This window comes from Mycteria americana, chromosome 1 (genome assembly GCF_035582795.1).
Source record: "Mycteria americana isolate JAX WOST 10 ecotype Jacksonville Zoo and Gardens chromosome 1, USCA_MyAme_1.0, whole genome shotgun sequence".
In the NCBI taxonomy this organism is placed as follows: domain Eukaryota; kingdom Metazoa; phylum Chordata; class Aves; order Ciconiiformes; family Ciconiidae; genus Mycteria; species Mycteria americana.
This window is the reverse complement of record NC_134365.1, coordinates 100,373,475-100,390,148: the sequence shown is the minus strand read 5'-3', so window position 1 is coordinate 100,390,148 and position 16,674 is coordinate 100,373,475. Positions and strand designations below refer to the sequence as shown.

At 40.5% G+C, this 16,674-nt stretch overlaps 1 protein-coding gene across 1 annotated transcript; it reads right to left on the bottom strand.

The window, feature by feature from the left end:
* Nucleotides 1-3,063: 3,063 nt before the first annotated feature.
* On the bottom strand, nucleotides 3,064-12,810 carry C1H3orf85 (chromosome 1 C3orf85 homolog). The gene is made up of 4 exons (XM_075493682.1): nucleotides 12,762-12,810; nucleotides 5,301-5,449; nucleotides 5,015-5,100; nucleotides 3,064-3,142 (listed from the first exon to the last, which is right to left on the bottom strand). The coding sequence occupies exons 1-4, from the start codon at nucleotides 12,808-12,810 to the stop codon at nucleotides 3,064-3,066; spliced, it is 363 nt and encodes a 120-aa protein (XP_075349797.1).
* Between the last annotated feature and the right edge of the window lie 3,864 nt (nucleotides 12,811-16,674).

Here is a 16,674-nt window from a genome sequence, read left to right as displayed (position 1 = left end):
AATTTGGTTCTTCTAAGCTTTGCAAAATTAGGGAACCAAGAAGCTGAGGGAATAGGCAAGTGCTCTGACTGAAGAAGGGGCTGTAGCATGATTCAGATCTGACTCAGCACTGGAGAACTCCCATGGGAGGGAGACCCTGTAAGTGCCTCGCCTGGGGAAGAGCTTCTGCTGGAGCTAGTAATCAACCATGAGATACTTGGGCATCCTGATTTCTGTCATTCTGCTGATCTTAGATGGTCATCCTGCTCACATCACTCAGAAAAGACTTGGAAACTCAAGACTGCCTGGTGGATGTTCTCCTGCATCCGTCCAGTTAATGTCTATATGGAGATAAACCTGACTTCAGCTTTCTGTGACTCCTCTTCCTCTCCGTCTATTCCCCCTCTCATCCAGGACCTCTGCTGTCTCTGGCCTCAGGGAGCTTTGGTGTTTGTGTGGTTTAGGGTCTTTTTTCCCTCAAAAAACTTGCAGTATTCAGAAACGAGTTAGAGGAACTGCTCTCCATTGCGCTAGAAGCAGAGATCCTGTGTTCTGAGGCCTGTATTTCCACCCTCATGACAAGCAGAGCTATACTTTAAATTCTCTTTAGTTTAGCCCTGTTCTTTGGATTTGTCATTGATAAGGTACTGTATGTGTATCTGTGCTGTGTAGACAAAGCAAGGAGATAAAACCTGTAGGTGGCAACACAAAGATGTGTGGGAAAAGGCAGTAAAGAAGGGTTCAAAGTTACTTGTGTTAAAGTGCTGAAACAGTATGTGAAGTTAAATAAGGAGAGAAAATTCACAGGGTAAATATTTTTCCTGGTTATTAATAAATGCAGAGGAAGGAGTTTAACATTCAAATGCCTGTGAAAGACATTTCCTCATTGTCATGAGTGGCATGTATTTTGATAACATGAAATAAGCTCCTCATCCTCCACCGCTACTCATGCGTGCACAATTCTTCCCATTTAATTCAGCAAGACTAATTATCTGAATTAGTGACATTAGCTTGAAGCTACGGCTTTGCAGATTGAGAATCTGGCTTTCAGAACAACTTCTTTAAAGGAATTAGTCATGTCTAAGTACAACAGAACTGTCAAATTGCATCCCCTGGCTTTGTCTGACGTTTTGGTCGCAAAGCCAGCCTTATGCAACGCTGTTTTCGTGGCAATAGGCTTGAGGCAGTGGTTATTCTAATGTTATGGCTCTGACAACCACAAAATGGCTAATAAAGGTTGGGCAGTTACCAGCTGATAGCAGATGAGGTAAGACGCACATCATTTTACTTTCCACCTCATTGGTGGACTTTGTCGCCCACACTCCAGGGATGCCTGTTGTCCATTTGCAAATCAACTCCTGAACCAACTCCCATTTTGGTTTAACTTACCATGCAGGCATGAAAACTGCAGCTAATGCTCAAGCAGATCCCAAACGCCTGACTTGGCAGCAACAACGTCAATTAGAGAGGCAGGGCTGAAAACACCAGCACTTCAGGAACTGATGCGCAAGTGGCCTGGGCATTGCTGCCTGCAGAGCAGCAGTATCCCTGGGACCAGCAAGGTGCACAGCTGGAGGAGGTGGATCCTTTGATTTTTACTTTATATCCATTTAAAATAAAAAGCAATGCTTATCCTTACAGTCCTGCTTTTTGCTATAAATTGAAGAGTTTCAGGAACTCTGTCATGCCAGTACTGTTACTGAGGAAAATAGTGGAAGGTTTAGGATCTGGAGCACTCGCTTACCCAAGGTCAAGCAGCACGGGGAAGGGGGACAAAAGGGACAGGCCATGACTGTGTTTAACTAGTGAGGTCTTTTAGTCTATACATCATTTGTCACCCTTTATCTTTGAATGAACGGTTCATAATTAAGTAGTGTGACTGAAGATGTGAAATTCTACATAGCAAATACTGAACTTGCACCTCATTTATATCTTTCAAGTGTTTAATGAATTTTCAGCTTCAGCTAATGAATAATGGCAATTTCAGGCCCATTGTCTGAATGCAGGGAAATTAATAATGGCCTAAGGATAGTTTCATACCTAGGAGCATGGCAGAGATTGCCAAAATGCCAGAATATGCATTTCTTTTTAGAAGATCCAACATTATGTTCGAATTTGTTCCAGTTGGTATGGAGTCCATATTCACAAAGAACCCCAAATGTACAACACACAGAACCTGCTCTTTGGGGATAAAAAGTGAGTAAAAATTGCCTGCATTCACCTACCCTGCCCTTAAGGTTACCATACATTTCTGTTTCCCCAACAGGTCCTCTTTGTCCATGCAGAAATTTTGACCAGGGTTGAAAGCTTTTAATTGCTGGCAGTATATTAATAACCCATAAAAGAAATGTGGGAGCCCAGTCCTTTCTTCAAAGATGTCCTGAAATAAGGTAGGTTAATGGATAGGAATGGGAAAATTTCCAGACTCCAGAACTTGACATAAAGAACACTTTGTCATCACCATTTTTATTAGAAAAGGAGCCGTGAATAAGTGTTTCCACCAGCTCCTACTTCTACGGAGTAAGAAAAAGGAACTCACAGTGGTAGCTGTGGCTTCAGTTGGTTTGGGCTTTCAAGAGCAAGTACCTAAGTTGACCCCAGTACTTGAAAAAAATGGAAATGCACTTGAAGTACAGAGGTATACTCTTCTTACTAGCCAAACCTGGAGCAAATGTGCTCTACTTCTCTTACCCACCCAAAGTGACTGATTTCCATTTCTTAATTGCCTCTCAGAAATGTAGCTAAAGTAAAATACTGAGAAATAAAAATGTGGTTTTCAGTCACAGAAGTAGGGATGTACATTTAAAAACAATTGTTTAGTCAAAATAATGTTTTACCTGAAAACAGGGTTTTTTAAACCTAATCTGCTAAAAGTTAATGGTTGCCTTGTCTTCAACTTATTCAATTTACCATGACTTACATCTCACTTCTACTTAGGAATATAAAATACGCGGTATTGAGAGAATTAGTGTGTTAATTTTGGTTTTAGACAATGGGATGAGATAAAGTCATCTTATCAAATACATAATGGCAAATACATAACATGCCATATCCTAACATGGCCAGATACGAGACGTGTAGGATTTAATAGCTCATCCTTGTCTGTTGCTGGAGGTGAGTCCCAGACTGCTGTAGCATGTCCGTGTAAGATCTGATGTTGTCACTAGAAAAGATGGAATAAATTGCTTTTAGAAAAATTTTGCAAAATTAATTTAAAGATCCTGTTGGCAGCTCCAGTCCTCAGATCTTCAAGCTTTTGCAAATCTTTTCTTCTGGAAGTATAGCCCCTGAACCAGATTCCTGCATATGCTGTATAGGCTTGCTTTTCTTGGCCATCTCGGAAATATCACTAATCATGAACTATAAGGTTGAAAATCATTGTTTTACTTTATCCATAATGTTTTTTTGTAACTTCTAGCTTGATGTCTTTTCTACTATATGCCTACATAAAATCTCTGGACGTTAATTTCTGTCATATTAGCATTGGGAAGTTTATTTCAGTCTGGGAGTAAATCAACCTTGCTCTGAAATCATAAAGGTGCTTCAGTGGGAGTGCCTATAAATGTGTTTCTGTAAACTGGCTTTAATCCTGTCATATGACAATCATAAGGATTATCATTCTGGAGGCATAACTCATCTTGCAGTATGCCTGGCAGCTGTCAGGATCACAGCCTTCAGACACATGTATTGGACAACTAATAATTAGATGTAGTTAGCCATTTTCTGTCTGAGTAATTTTTCTGATGGAAAAGACAGTGGGTTTTTTTCCAGACAACTGAGTAAAGTGTCTTCAGGTAACTTCAGATTTGTCGTAAGACAGAAGTGACTGCTGCTAACCAAGAAAGCTGCTGCCCATATCAGTATTAGAAAATGTAAGAACATTTTCTAATGTTCTGGTGCTTCTAAGTCCTGGTGCTTCCTTCCAGTCGCCCAAGCGCACAAGCTGAAGGCTTGGCAGGAGGGCAGGGAAATCATGACTTTTAGCTACTCTCTTCTACTTTGCTTCTGCTCAGAGTGAGTGAAACTGGCATCACCTTTCAGGTGGAACAGGCCTAGAAAGCTCAATCTGAGACTCTCCAAATTCATATCTCATTAAAAAAGTGCTTTTCAAAATCTGCATTTCAAAATGAAACTTTGTGCTCACTTTCAAAAAGAAAGCTACTTTTAAGTCAATAAAATTCAAAGCATATTCAATTCAAAGTGTATTATGAGAAGAGGTCTACCCATTTTCCTATTGGTGGTTACAGTCAGACTGATCAGATTGCTATGTCTTAGTAACTATTTTAAGCACTGAAACTTGAAGTTGTATGAGTTTAGTTCCACCCACTCCTGTCCATTTCAAAGGACTGCAGTATCTTCATATGAAAAGTGTTTCACAGGACTAATGTGTGTATTTTGCATTGTGCTTCTCAAACTGAATCATTTAGCAATTGTTCCCTAAATTTGACAAAATTACGTCCCAAAAACGTGTACATTTTAGCACAATCCTAAACAATTTCTCTATGACAATTTGAGATACTTCATTTCATGTACTTGTGTGCTGATCTATAAATACTGGTTTTACCAACTGCTATGTCTCATTCTCTGTTTTGTTCTGCTGAGGTTTTATTCTACACTGAATACAGTTTTGTTACTGAAATAGATGGGGTATTTTATCTTTTATTTTTCTCCTCAGGAATTGCTTTTTGCCTGCTTTTTAAATCAACTATGTAGGATGTATTGCTGCAGTTTAGCTTCTGTGGACTTTTAAAAAGATATATATTCTTTAAGCTTTTAGTGAATTCTTCCAAAGCATACTTAAAAAAGAACTTGCCACAATAAAATGACCGCATTAAAATAACTATAAAACTTGCACAATAAAAACAAATCTTCTTTAATTTTTCAAGACATCTCTTATAATCGGGTTTGTTGATGTGTCAAGTTATGCCACTAGGACCCAATTGCCAGCACTCTTGTATCGGTCAATTTTAAAACTCATGAGTACACTCATGCCTTCTGAGTCTGTGAAATGCTCTGTTGAGAAACCCCATCATACCTGGCAATCGAAGGATCAAAGGCAAAAGAACTCAAATCCATGTAGTATTGTGCTGTGTCTCTCAAAGCTGTCCATGATTCACTAACCTGAAGTAGATCAAAACAGAAAAGAATATTCTGAGCTTTGATACTGAATAAATACAGTGTGTGACTACTGAGCAACCTTGCCTATGTTGACAAATGGGACAGATATCCTCCCTTGCCCCAAAGGGTCACTGTTATGTGTTAATCCCAGACCTGTACTTTCTTTTTTTCAAAAGATGCTGCAAGATGATGGAAGAAAATACCTGCTCAGCCACAGTGTATCCCCATCCATTCTGGCTGCTGCTTGGATCCCAGTAGTTCTGAGAATATGGTATCTGTCGTTTAAGTCTTATAAATTGATTTGCTGATTCTTCTCTCAGAAAAGGTGCTCCAAGGACACCTGAAATGAAAGCTGAGAAATATTTGTAATATCAGAAAAATATTTTAGAATGTGCACTTCAAAAAACATATTTATACACAAGGAGCATGTCTTTGGACCTGTAGTTTATTTAACAGAAATCAAAGATGGTCCTACCTTAGATCTTCAGACAGACTTTTTTTTTTTAAGCCTGAAGTTAATAAAACAGCTGCTATAAATCATTATTTTGCTGTTGAATCCAAAGTAAATACAGTTACAATCAAATTAAGGTACTAATTTATTGTTAATACAAGATTTTGTGACAAGAAAAACCCTTAGACTGGAATTGTAGTAGTCTCAGGTGTGCTGAGAAGACTAAAGTTTTTTAAAAAACCCTAAACCTACCTATGAATTTAACTACGTTTTCTAAACCTCCTGGTTTAGACGTAGTATTTATTCTTATTAGTAGCAACATAGAAATTGCATGCATGGAAATTACTCTATGAGCAAAAGATATTGCACTTCTAATCTTGTTATCACATTGCTTTAGACAGCTTTTGAGGTCACCCCAGATGCAGAAGTACTTCTTGCAGATCTTGAAATAACCATTCTGCCCAAGAAAAAGGGCTGAATTCCTCATTAACTTCATATGAAAGGCCCTGATACAGGAAAAGTCTTCTTTTTAATCTCCAGTGTTTGAGACATAAATTCACCTGGGGCTAAACTGGTCTTGAAATAGCATGTCAGTCCAAATCGTACAATTTTTAATGAACCTCTGATTAAGTTGAAACTCGGATACGTCAGCCAAGCTGAGGCCAATGTCTGTAAAGAGCTGTGCTCCAATTTAGTGAAGTGGGTTTAAATGGACACCTGAGGATGACCTGCACGTACTTGGTACAGATGGGCCAAGAACTTGAACCCTTGTCTATTGTGTCTTACAATGGGAGCTCAGCAGGGCAAGCTATCGCCTCACTGACAGCTCTCCAATGCCCTTATCCCTGAATTTCTAGGAGGAAAATCTATCTGAGAATGTCAAATGCTTGCTTTCATGTGCAATGCTCTGCTGAATCCAGTTCACTTGCTATTATCGCTAGCTTTGCTGATCATCTGCAATATGGTCTCTCTTTAGTTTTTTAAATAGAAGAAAACGTACGCTGAATGCATATAGAGAGCAGATAGGTGAGCTAGAGTATTTGCTGCTCCTTTTCACTTTGTTTCTTTTCAAAGCCAAAAAATGCTTGAAAAGAAGGTGAGAAAATGCTTGATTATGCAGTAATGAACAACAAAAAAAGTGAAGGTAGTTGTCATCTTCACTCTAAACAAAGACATGAAATAGTACTTTAGAAAATTTACTTAGCAAGCAATGACGTCCCAGTAGTTCCTTCCTACTTCAGTTTCTTCAGATTCCAAGTTACTATAATCAGAAACTGGGGGCAGAAATTTTGGGGTAGGGTGTTTTCAAGGAATACCATCTTTAAAAACGTTGACAACTCCATGGAAAAACCTAAGTTCAGACATTTGGTGTGAAGATTCTTGTTGTGTGAACTGCTCTGTCTCTTGGGGAACTGAAGAATAGCTATTTGTACTTCAGAAAACAAGTAAGATTTTGGCCTGGGGAAGGAAAAAAATACATTTCTTGCATTTGTCTATTAAGCTGCTACACTTCTGTTCCAAAGCTGCACAAGGTAAAACTAAGCTCATGCCAAATGTCATTATTTCTATGGCAATTTTCTATTATCCAGTAGAAAATCTATGAGCTGTTAACTTCTCTTTAGTGAATTTAGGGGTTTTTTTTGGTATTAAATATTTTGTAAGCTCATGATTACATTTCTGGACTGAGATAACTCAACTGGGATCAGAAATTGGCTCAGTAACAGGCTTCACTTTTGTTTCAATGTATATATAGTTAGTAAGGGACATTAAACATTAAATTTTATCACCAATATGTGCTCTGGCCTTCCAGCTTCACGGTAAGCTAGAAAAAAAGATCATTAAGCAGCTCTGCTTTTGTGTTTCTTTTCCACGCTTGCCAGTGTCTTCAAAAAACGAGCTGCTTGTTCTGCTGGTGGGACGGTGAGGTGTTGTCTTGGCTACTGTGGTGCAGCGTGCTGCGTCTTAAGGGTATTAACTTTCAATTTTTAATATACAGTCTGCTCTGGCTGCACCTGTATCCAATGAGAAATGCCATCCCTAACCATACTGAATATTCACTTTGATTAAAATGCACTTGCCTGCTCCGAAAGGAGGCAGGGGTGCCAGCTCTGCTCTTGGCTTCTCTTGTCACCATTAACACCCAGTTCTTGTTCTTTTCTAGCTGCTGTCTCAAATCCTTCCACCTCTCACCTTTAGCACCTGGGAGCCATCTCTGCAAGTCTTGTCCCTAGCTGCTGCGGCACTCCAAAGACGCATAAGTACCAGAAGAAAATCAGGTAAGTGCCTTTATATTCAAGCTAATCCTTCAGGCTTAGCACATTCTCTCTTCATCTTACTGTAAGGATCATATACATCTCTGAATGGGGCAAACTTCATTCCCCTCCAGAAGAACTCTAGTGAGACCACTTCTAGTGAAACCTGTTGGTCTTTCACTGGGACTACACAGTGTCCCAGTTGGGGTTTGCAGGGTTGCACGTTTGCTTGTGCTCTGGCAGAGCTCAGAGAAAGCAAGGTCTTAAAGGTCTAATGTAGACCTGGGGGCATCAGACCCCATCTCCATGTGAGTAGCCCCTCTGAGTACAGTGTATAGTCTTCAGCACATAACCTACATCTTGCCTCAGTTTACATTTCTCAGACTGATTGTAATTTTTGCCCACCTTTTGAATGGCTTAGTAAAAGATTGTGGAAGAGTTTGTTGCTCGGGTAAGTGCTTTATAAACACAGACTACTCCTGAAGGACTGCAGCTTTCTATCTTGCAGAAGACTAGCACAGAAACCAGGAGAACAGAGTTTCGGAGCACCTGGATGTGAGACTAGAGGGAGTTAGGAGCAGGTGGGTAATGTTAATGAAATGTCTTACAGTGCATAAAGTTGAGCTGAAAAAAGATGAAGAATTTCAAATTGTAGCGAAACAGTTAACTCCCTGTGAAGAGCAGTCAGACATATTGTACATTAATGTTTTTATTCAATACTGTTTTCCTCTTTTCTCTTAGTTAAATATGTTATTTGAAAAGCACATTTAGGGATTAATGGCCCAAAGGGAAAATAGGAGGAATATGTGTGGGGAGTGAACTATTGTAGGGGCTGTATCAGCTGTTACCAGTTAGAGTGTTTCCTTTCATCATCTCTTGAAGATTCTCTCAGTGTTCTCATATGAAAAGCAAATTATAGAAAAAATTGGCTGGTTTTAGCAAGCAGATGCTTAGCTCATGTAATTATTGCCTTCAGCAGGTAGTTTTGTCTATCCTGTACACCTAAACAGATTGTCCAGAGGGAAAACTATTAGTAATCATTAGTGCCTTCTGAGCATCTCATTTTGGATTAGTGTGAACTGGTATAAGACTAAACTTGAGAGAGGGGAGATGGTAGTAGAACCTTGTCATCTTTGTCAAAATAGCAAATGTGTACTTAATCCAACATTGGCCACTAAAAAAAAAACCAAACCCCTGATTATGAAAAAGGCATATCAAATAGTTTGGAATCTCAAGGTAATAATAAAAAAGTATTACAGTATAGCAAGCAAACTGCACTTAAAATATAAAATCAACCTGCATAGATCTTAAATTATTGTGCATTAAAACCTCTTCATACTAGATTCAAATGGAAGCTTAACTGTATTGTGTGAGGATGGATTTCTAGAAAGCAAGATACTTAGCTGGATGCAACTGCAAAATCTTCCTAGGAAAACATCTCTTCCTATCAGCTGAATGTGCAATCTTCATCACACAGTCAAAAAGGTGAGTATGGGATTGAATTTTGACACCTTTGCCTGCTTAGGCACCCATTTAATTAATATGCTTTTTCTTTTTTAAAAGATAAGCAGTACAAGCCATTGTGTGCTTAGCAGTCTTTGGGGAGAGCAGGCAAGCCACCATTTGCATGTCTAATGGTAGAGTTAAACTATAAGGCGGCAAACCTTTAAACTTGCTTTAGTATAGGATATGCTTCCCCACACACACAGGGAGCCTTTTTTGCCCAGACCAGCAGTATTGTATAAGTGGTGAGGAGCAATCTCAAGGCTTGGGACCAAAATTTCTCCCTGGTGTGCATCTACCACAGGGAAAAGTGGTTTATGTCTGATTTGCTGTGATACTTACAAAAAATTTGACAATTACTTAGCAACACTTCAGTCACTCTCTATGCACATTGTCATATAAACTGGAGCTATTTGTTTCTCTCCCTAGTTTCTGAAGACTATTGCAGGTTTCTGACAACCTGAAAACCTATTGCTGAAGTTATTTATATCAATGGAATTTAAACGTCAAAAGTTGGCAATTGCTCTGGCTCCTTTCCTTTTAGTGTAATAACTCTTCTTATTATCGGCTTTGGTGATTGTCTGGTCAAAATGTCAGCTCACAGGGGTAAGGCTGCCAGTCTTACCAGCACTTTAGCCTCTGTCCAAGCTCTGTCCTAAACTTGGACAGAGCTAAACTTCAACCTTGGACACTTTAACCTTGCTGAGGTGGCTGGTGCTGACGTGTTGGGAACTTTGAAAAAGTAAATGAAATGCTGCACCTCAGGTGTGTTTCTTAAGGTCAGAAATGAGCCAGAATGGACACCACCACCCCACCACGTTTCAGCTATCTAACTTTCTAAATCCAGAAAAGATCCACAAAGCAAGACCCTAGGACTTGGTCTGAGGATTCAGCATACCACAGCGCAACGGTGCAAGCACTGAAGGAAAAGTGTGGAAGCAGCTGGTTTTCTCTTCACTAAAGTATTTCTCTACGTTTTGTGGCACTCCACGGAAATCAAGGTGTGGTTATCTGTCAGTACTTTGCATGTGTAGGTGGATTGTGGCAGGGATAGACTTTTGGATTCTGCACCTCTGGGCCACGTGTCACCTTTTCTCAGTTGAAAAGTACAATTACATTAGAGTCAAACACCTGCATATTGCTTTTTCAATGTCCATATGCACATTGGCTATGTATCCCAAAGTGCTGGGATGGTAACAGGCCTTAAAATAAAATTAAAACAGTTAGATTTGCTAATACCGGTCAACAGCAAAATTTAAAGTCACCGATGGTTAAGTGCTTCAACACTGTTCATATCACCCAGTCTTTGAAATTTTAGTCTCATCTGTTTATTTTTAAAGCTTGAAGTACAATAGTCTCTATTCTTTGACAATTATTAATTTTACAGCACGGGACACGAGAGCTCTCTGGTTCAAGAGATGAGAGCTCGGTCATTAGCAATCGTTAGAGCTACAGCATCAGCCTCATTCCCTCATCAGCAAAGGCAGACGAGTTACAGACGCTTAATGCAGAATTAGCTATTGAATATATTGCTGATGTGATGCCAGGGGTCAGGAAAGTTGTCAGGTATAGGTAAATAGCAAGGCAATTTGGCAAAAAATCCTAGATAATTCTAGGGAAGGAACTACTTTCCCCTGCAGCAAAGTATTAAAAAAAACACTGGTCCATTGGTCCTGCTCAGTGGGTCCTGGTGAAATTTACTTCCTAAATCCATATGTGGCCATCGGTTTAACCCTGAGTGAATGGGTAAGACAACCCAATCAGACATCTGAGAGACTTCAGTAATGATCGCAGTGCCAGGACACCACCATCTTGTACCCAGTTCCTTGCTGCTGCACTCTGCAGAGGCTAAAGAAAAGGTCCAGCAAACAGCCCAGAAAGCCTATTTCCAGAAATGTGAAGATGGTTTATTATGGGCAGTGATTTATAGCAGCTGAGTTAAGGGTGCGATGAAGAGTCAGGTTCTCATTAGTGAGTCTTACAGCCTCTGTTTTAATTCACCACCACCTTGATCATTGCTGAAAGGATTCACAATTAATGAAAAACTGAACTGTTTGTGATCAATGAAACTTTTAAGAGCTCATTAAAAATCAGTAATAAATAGTTCTTCCTGCCTTTTGAAGAAAGGAATCTGGGACAGAGGGCAAACAAGGCTGTTAGGAAAGACAGAAACATAAGGGAGATGAAACCAAAGCTAAGTCTTCCAAAAGGAGGGGCAGCAGGCTGCTGTGCTCCCAGTTTGGCTTCAGGTGACACTGCTTGCATCATGATGGCCTTCAACGGAAAGGAGGTGAGGTTCAGGAAGACAGACAAGTACCCAGAAATAGTCCAAGCTCAGGTCCACAGCAGATCAGGAAGTGCAAATAAGGGGAAAGGAAGGTTTCTAGGTGAGCTCTAACTTGCAGAAGAGAGAAAGGCTTTTTCCATCTCCTTCCCTCCCTGCAGAGCCTCACTGCAGCCAAAACTTAGGGTCATATGACAAGGAAGAGAATTTGGCCCATAAGAGAGAGTACACCTGACTGTGGTCCCAATTCGCAAAACACCTTTTTTATTAATTCATGATTAAGCATTGGCTAATTCTGCCTACCTCATTTTGCCTTAGCTCTTCACATCATGTATTTACTGCATGTGTGTTGGAGCACTCAGATCTAAGAAATGCTTTTAATGCACGCATGTGGATGGAGCATCTTTCCATGATGCAGACAATCACCTGAAAAGTCAACAGTCACTTATTGCCTGCCTGGCTTGTTCTAATTTAGTGAGGAATAAATTAATCTCACAGCACGTGCATCACTGATCGTTGACTGTATCAGTCTGTGCTGCCTGGGGAAGAGCATGCTTTCAGCCTTGCTGATGCTGCAGCCCTGCCCCATCCATTTTCACTCTGGTCCAAGTTTTACAGGGTGAGTCTTGATTTTATGTGCCTTGGTTGCAGGGTGCTGTGAAAGTTCAATGAGCAGACAGCCTGACAGCTTTAAAAAAATCAGTCTCCTTAAGCAATTCAAATCAGACATCCCAGAAATCACTTGTGAAATAGAGTATTTTGCTGTCCTTATAAATGCATGTGAAATTGTTTCTTACAAACAGTAAGTGTTGAGATCAGGATAATGTTTAGGGAAGATTCCAGAAAACCAGCATTAAGTTCTTTCTATAATTTTAACAGTTCAGGAAATCATCCTGTAAGAATCCCTTTTGGTCAGGAATGCATCCTTGCTCCTCATACCTGAGGGGCTGAGCAGTAAGAGGTTCCAAAGTAGTCACGAGGAGCAGAATCAAGACTGTATTTCACAGAATTTGCCATGCAGTCTTGTGCTCACCCACTCTCCCATATGTCTCTGCTGCAGTGATTTCCAGTTAATTCTCTTCCATCAGTGCTGTTCCGGTGGTAACACGGGTTTTTTGCCAGCTATTTAACAAGCCAGAAGGGAATGACATGAGACAGGGTGCCAGGCACTTACCTGTAAACAGCAGAGCAGACACCAAAATTTGAAACATTTTCAGAGACATGGCAAATTATCCAGAAAGTGTTTCCTTTGTAAAGCAGAGGCAGTCATACAGTTTTATACTTTGTTATCTTTAGGTTTATAAATCATTTACCAGATACCTGTAAATCGTTGGTGCAGGCAGAGGGCAGGGTACAGTGCTTAGTTCAGATTTGTCCTATATGCCTCTGTACACTTTGGACTTTGCAAGCTGAGCCTCTGATGAGCCATAATGGCTCATTATTGTGTGGATACATTAATTTCTCCATAGCTTTGTAAGGCAAAATAGCACATTGGGCTTGTTCTGTGCGTGCTGAACAGGCAAGTGTCTGCAAGTCAGTCTTCTGCATGATTTTTTCCCCCTCGTTGTGGTAATAGGCATGAGCGGTTCGTAGTCTGATGCAAATATGAATAGTAGGAAATAGTGTTTTAATCCACCTGCTCTGAAAGCAGTGCCTCAGTACAGTATATTTTAGCTGTATAATGCTTGGGTTGAGGAAAATAAACCTATGATAAAACTGACTGAGAAAGCACTAGGGCACGGAAGGAGAGAGGGAGTTGGGTTCCTGCCATGAACCAGGCACAGGTCACAGGGTCTCTCGTTGCCTTCTGCTAGTGTTGGGACTCTGTAGTGTGGGACACTATGAGTTCATGCTGTCTTACCTTTCCCACCTCTACAGTTAGATGTTGCCTTTTTATATACAACTCGCTGTCAGTAACAGTTGTCTTACTGCAGACCGGTTTATCTTCATAAGCTCACCTACACCGATGACAACAGACCACAGAAAAGCTGAGCTTTATCCCATGTTGAGGTAAGTTGATCTGCAGTTCACTAGAACAGGCGTGTGCATACTCAAAGGTCTTTACGTCAGGGAATTAGACCTTGCTGACATTACAGGTCAGGGACCAGACTCCATGCTGATGGATAGTAGTACTTCATTCTTACATTCACGGTGAGAACCATCCAGCCTAGACAGTGGATGGAGCAAAGGTTTGTTGGGAAGTAAAAGAGCATTTACTTATGTAATTACATAGCCTTATAGTTTTTGTCATCACACATTGGTGGGCAGGAGGGGAGACTATTGAACAGCAAGTCTAACAGTGGAATCCTTAACCTCGCAGTAGGTCGCTTCACAACTTTAGTATTATTTTAGCATTGTTCTAAAAAAAAAAAAAAAAAATCAATCAACCCCACCTAGCAAATTATGCATGGAGGCAGGTGCTCTGCACGCTGGTGCCCTGTTAACAACAAATATCAATTATCCAAACTTACAATCCGCTTTCCCCATCTCTGAGCTACTAAATTAAATGTTAGATGTCAGCATTTTTGTGCATTAGCATAAAAGGTGTAAGGACTGGGACATTTGCCAATGGGTGACACAGATGGCTGTGACGGACAAGCTCTCAAGAACTATAGATCCCCCAGGAATAAGTTCCAGGAAAGCATATAAGTTATCCTTCTATCTCACAAACTTTTCTGGGCCATCTTCTCCAGCCTCTTCCACGCTTCTCTCTTACATAGACCTGCCTTTCTATTGCAGTTTCCCTCCCACGGGTTTTTCTTCCCAGTTCCTAGTATGATGTACAGAAGAACATGTTGGTGTGTGACTTTATATTTATTGCAGTTATCTCTTCTTTAATGTGCCGTCTGCTTGTAGAGAAAAGTGCTAGTGACATGGCCTAGGCCAAAAGAGATGACAGCAGCCAGTAAGACTTCACTGCTACCCGGGAGCAGATTACAGGGAGTCATGCTGGACTGGCAACACAGACCCAAGACACCTACTCCTCCTGTCTCATCTTAGGAAGCAAAGAATGAGATGAGAAAGTTTTTCTTGGGAACAGGAGTTGAAAAAATGATAAAACAGTTAGACAGAGGCCACAGATCCCAACTGACCCTGAGTGTCCTAGGTTCAGACTCCCAGAACCTAAAAACTCATCCTTGCTCTTGCAATTTCCAAATAAAACCTGTCATGTGCTGGAGAATATGACTTGTCTAGATCCTTTATTGATGAAGCCTTGACTCTTATAGGAAAGTCCTCACTGACAGGCACAGAAAGTCTTCTGGTGGGGCCATGAAACACGGTGGGCATGTTGCAATGCCTGGACCTAGGCTCTGAGTTGTTCTGAACTCAAGGCTTACTCTGCTGTAGAGTGGGACAATGGTCAGCCAGCTTAGGTGATGATACAAGACCTGGGAAGCAGCTAAACTGCAGACAGCATGTTCCGTTGGATGTAGAGATCCATGACATCTGAACACTTATCCTGCTTTTCTTTGTTTCATCCCCTTTCCTGCCACCCTCACTTCCTTGTCTGCTTTTGGTCTCGCTCCTGGTCACTGCTCTTTCTTGTCTAGCCTGCCCAACGCTGCCTTCTTCCCCCGAGATTTGTCTTCCATCTTGTTGCATGCTCTGCAGTTTCACATAAAATGATGCTATGCCTGTAAGACCCAACTTCTTTAGACTGAAGAATTTATAAGTCTCTTATAAGGCGAGTGGCTTCCCAGTGCGATTTCCCTTTCCTCCTCTCGTATGTGTCCTGCTTCCCATATCCACCCTGGGTGTACAGCTGTCAGGTTCACTCCCTCCCTGCCTCCAACCCCAGTCCTGCTTATTGCCCAGTCTAACCTCTGCTCAGAATAGCCAGTGTTCTTCCTGAAGCCCTGTAATGTATATTTAGTCTGGGGGTTGCATATGCCCAGCTGGCTCACATACAAAAACTTTTAGGAGACAGATGTGTTCTTAGCTGTTCTTTGAGGGCATTATATAGGCAATCTGGATATCACTAAAAACCAATGAAAAGCAGGAATGTGTTCATTGAATGTAGAAATTCAGCTGTTAATCACTAACAGATATGCAGGCTGCAATTTTTTGGAAGATTTATAACTTGGCCCAATGGCTCAAATTTTCATATGGAGGAATGAATCATCGTATCATTTTCATATGATGCCCTCCCTCTCTTGTCAAATTTCTATTCCCTACTTTAAAGCACGGAAAGCTTATTCAAAGGAGTTGTCATCAGAATACTCAGTGCAAGTTAAACTTCCTCCCGCACATCCTTGTCTCATTTACAGAAATAGCTGAGATAGATATTGGCTGAAATGCTTCCAAAAAATTTCAGCCTGAGGCAGACACCTGACATATTTAAAAAAAAAAAATTTAAAAATCAGACCAAAGGATAAAACTTTAACTCAGTTACAGGCAAGTGAAAATAGGATTATATGAAGGGACATTTCAGGCAATCTTCAATGGTACCAGCCTTATCAATAAGGCGTAAGGTAGGCTTCAAACAGCAGAACTCTAAGTTAGGGAAAGATCAAAACATTCTTCCTTTTACATTTCATAATCTTAGACAGTAAATCACCATTCCAGGGGAAAGATCTATGTTCTTCCCCTACTAGTATTAATTGTTTTTTCTTTCAGGACAAAGAGTAAAAACCCAAAACTGTAACTGATTATAGCTGAAACAGCTTTAGGAAGATAAGGAAGAAAAGAGATTGAGCTCATCTTAAAAACATCCTGGGGAAGACGATGACCACTGGTTATACACCAAGGCCTCTGTTTCCTCGAATAATTTTTCAATGTAATTTTTACTAGTGAAGTAGTTATAAAATGGCTAATTTGTGAAATATCTGAGCAATGGGGGAGCTGAATATCCTTAAGATTGCTTGTTGCTTCAAGTTCATTGAAATCAGCTAACATATAATGTTCTTGGGAAGGAGCAAACAGGTAGGAAATCATATACATAGCCTGGGTTAGGGAGCCAAAAGGAAGATAAAGTTGAACAATTTGAGCTGGAAAATCCACATTCTTTTTCTTCCTTGACACCTGCTCCACACCTGCACGTGTGTCTCGCAGCAGGAAGCTTAATTCTTTTGGTCTAGTTTTGCCAT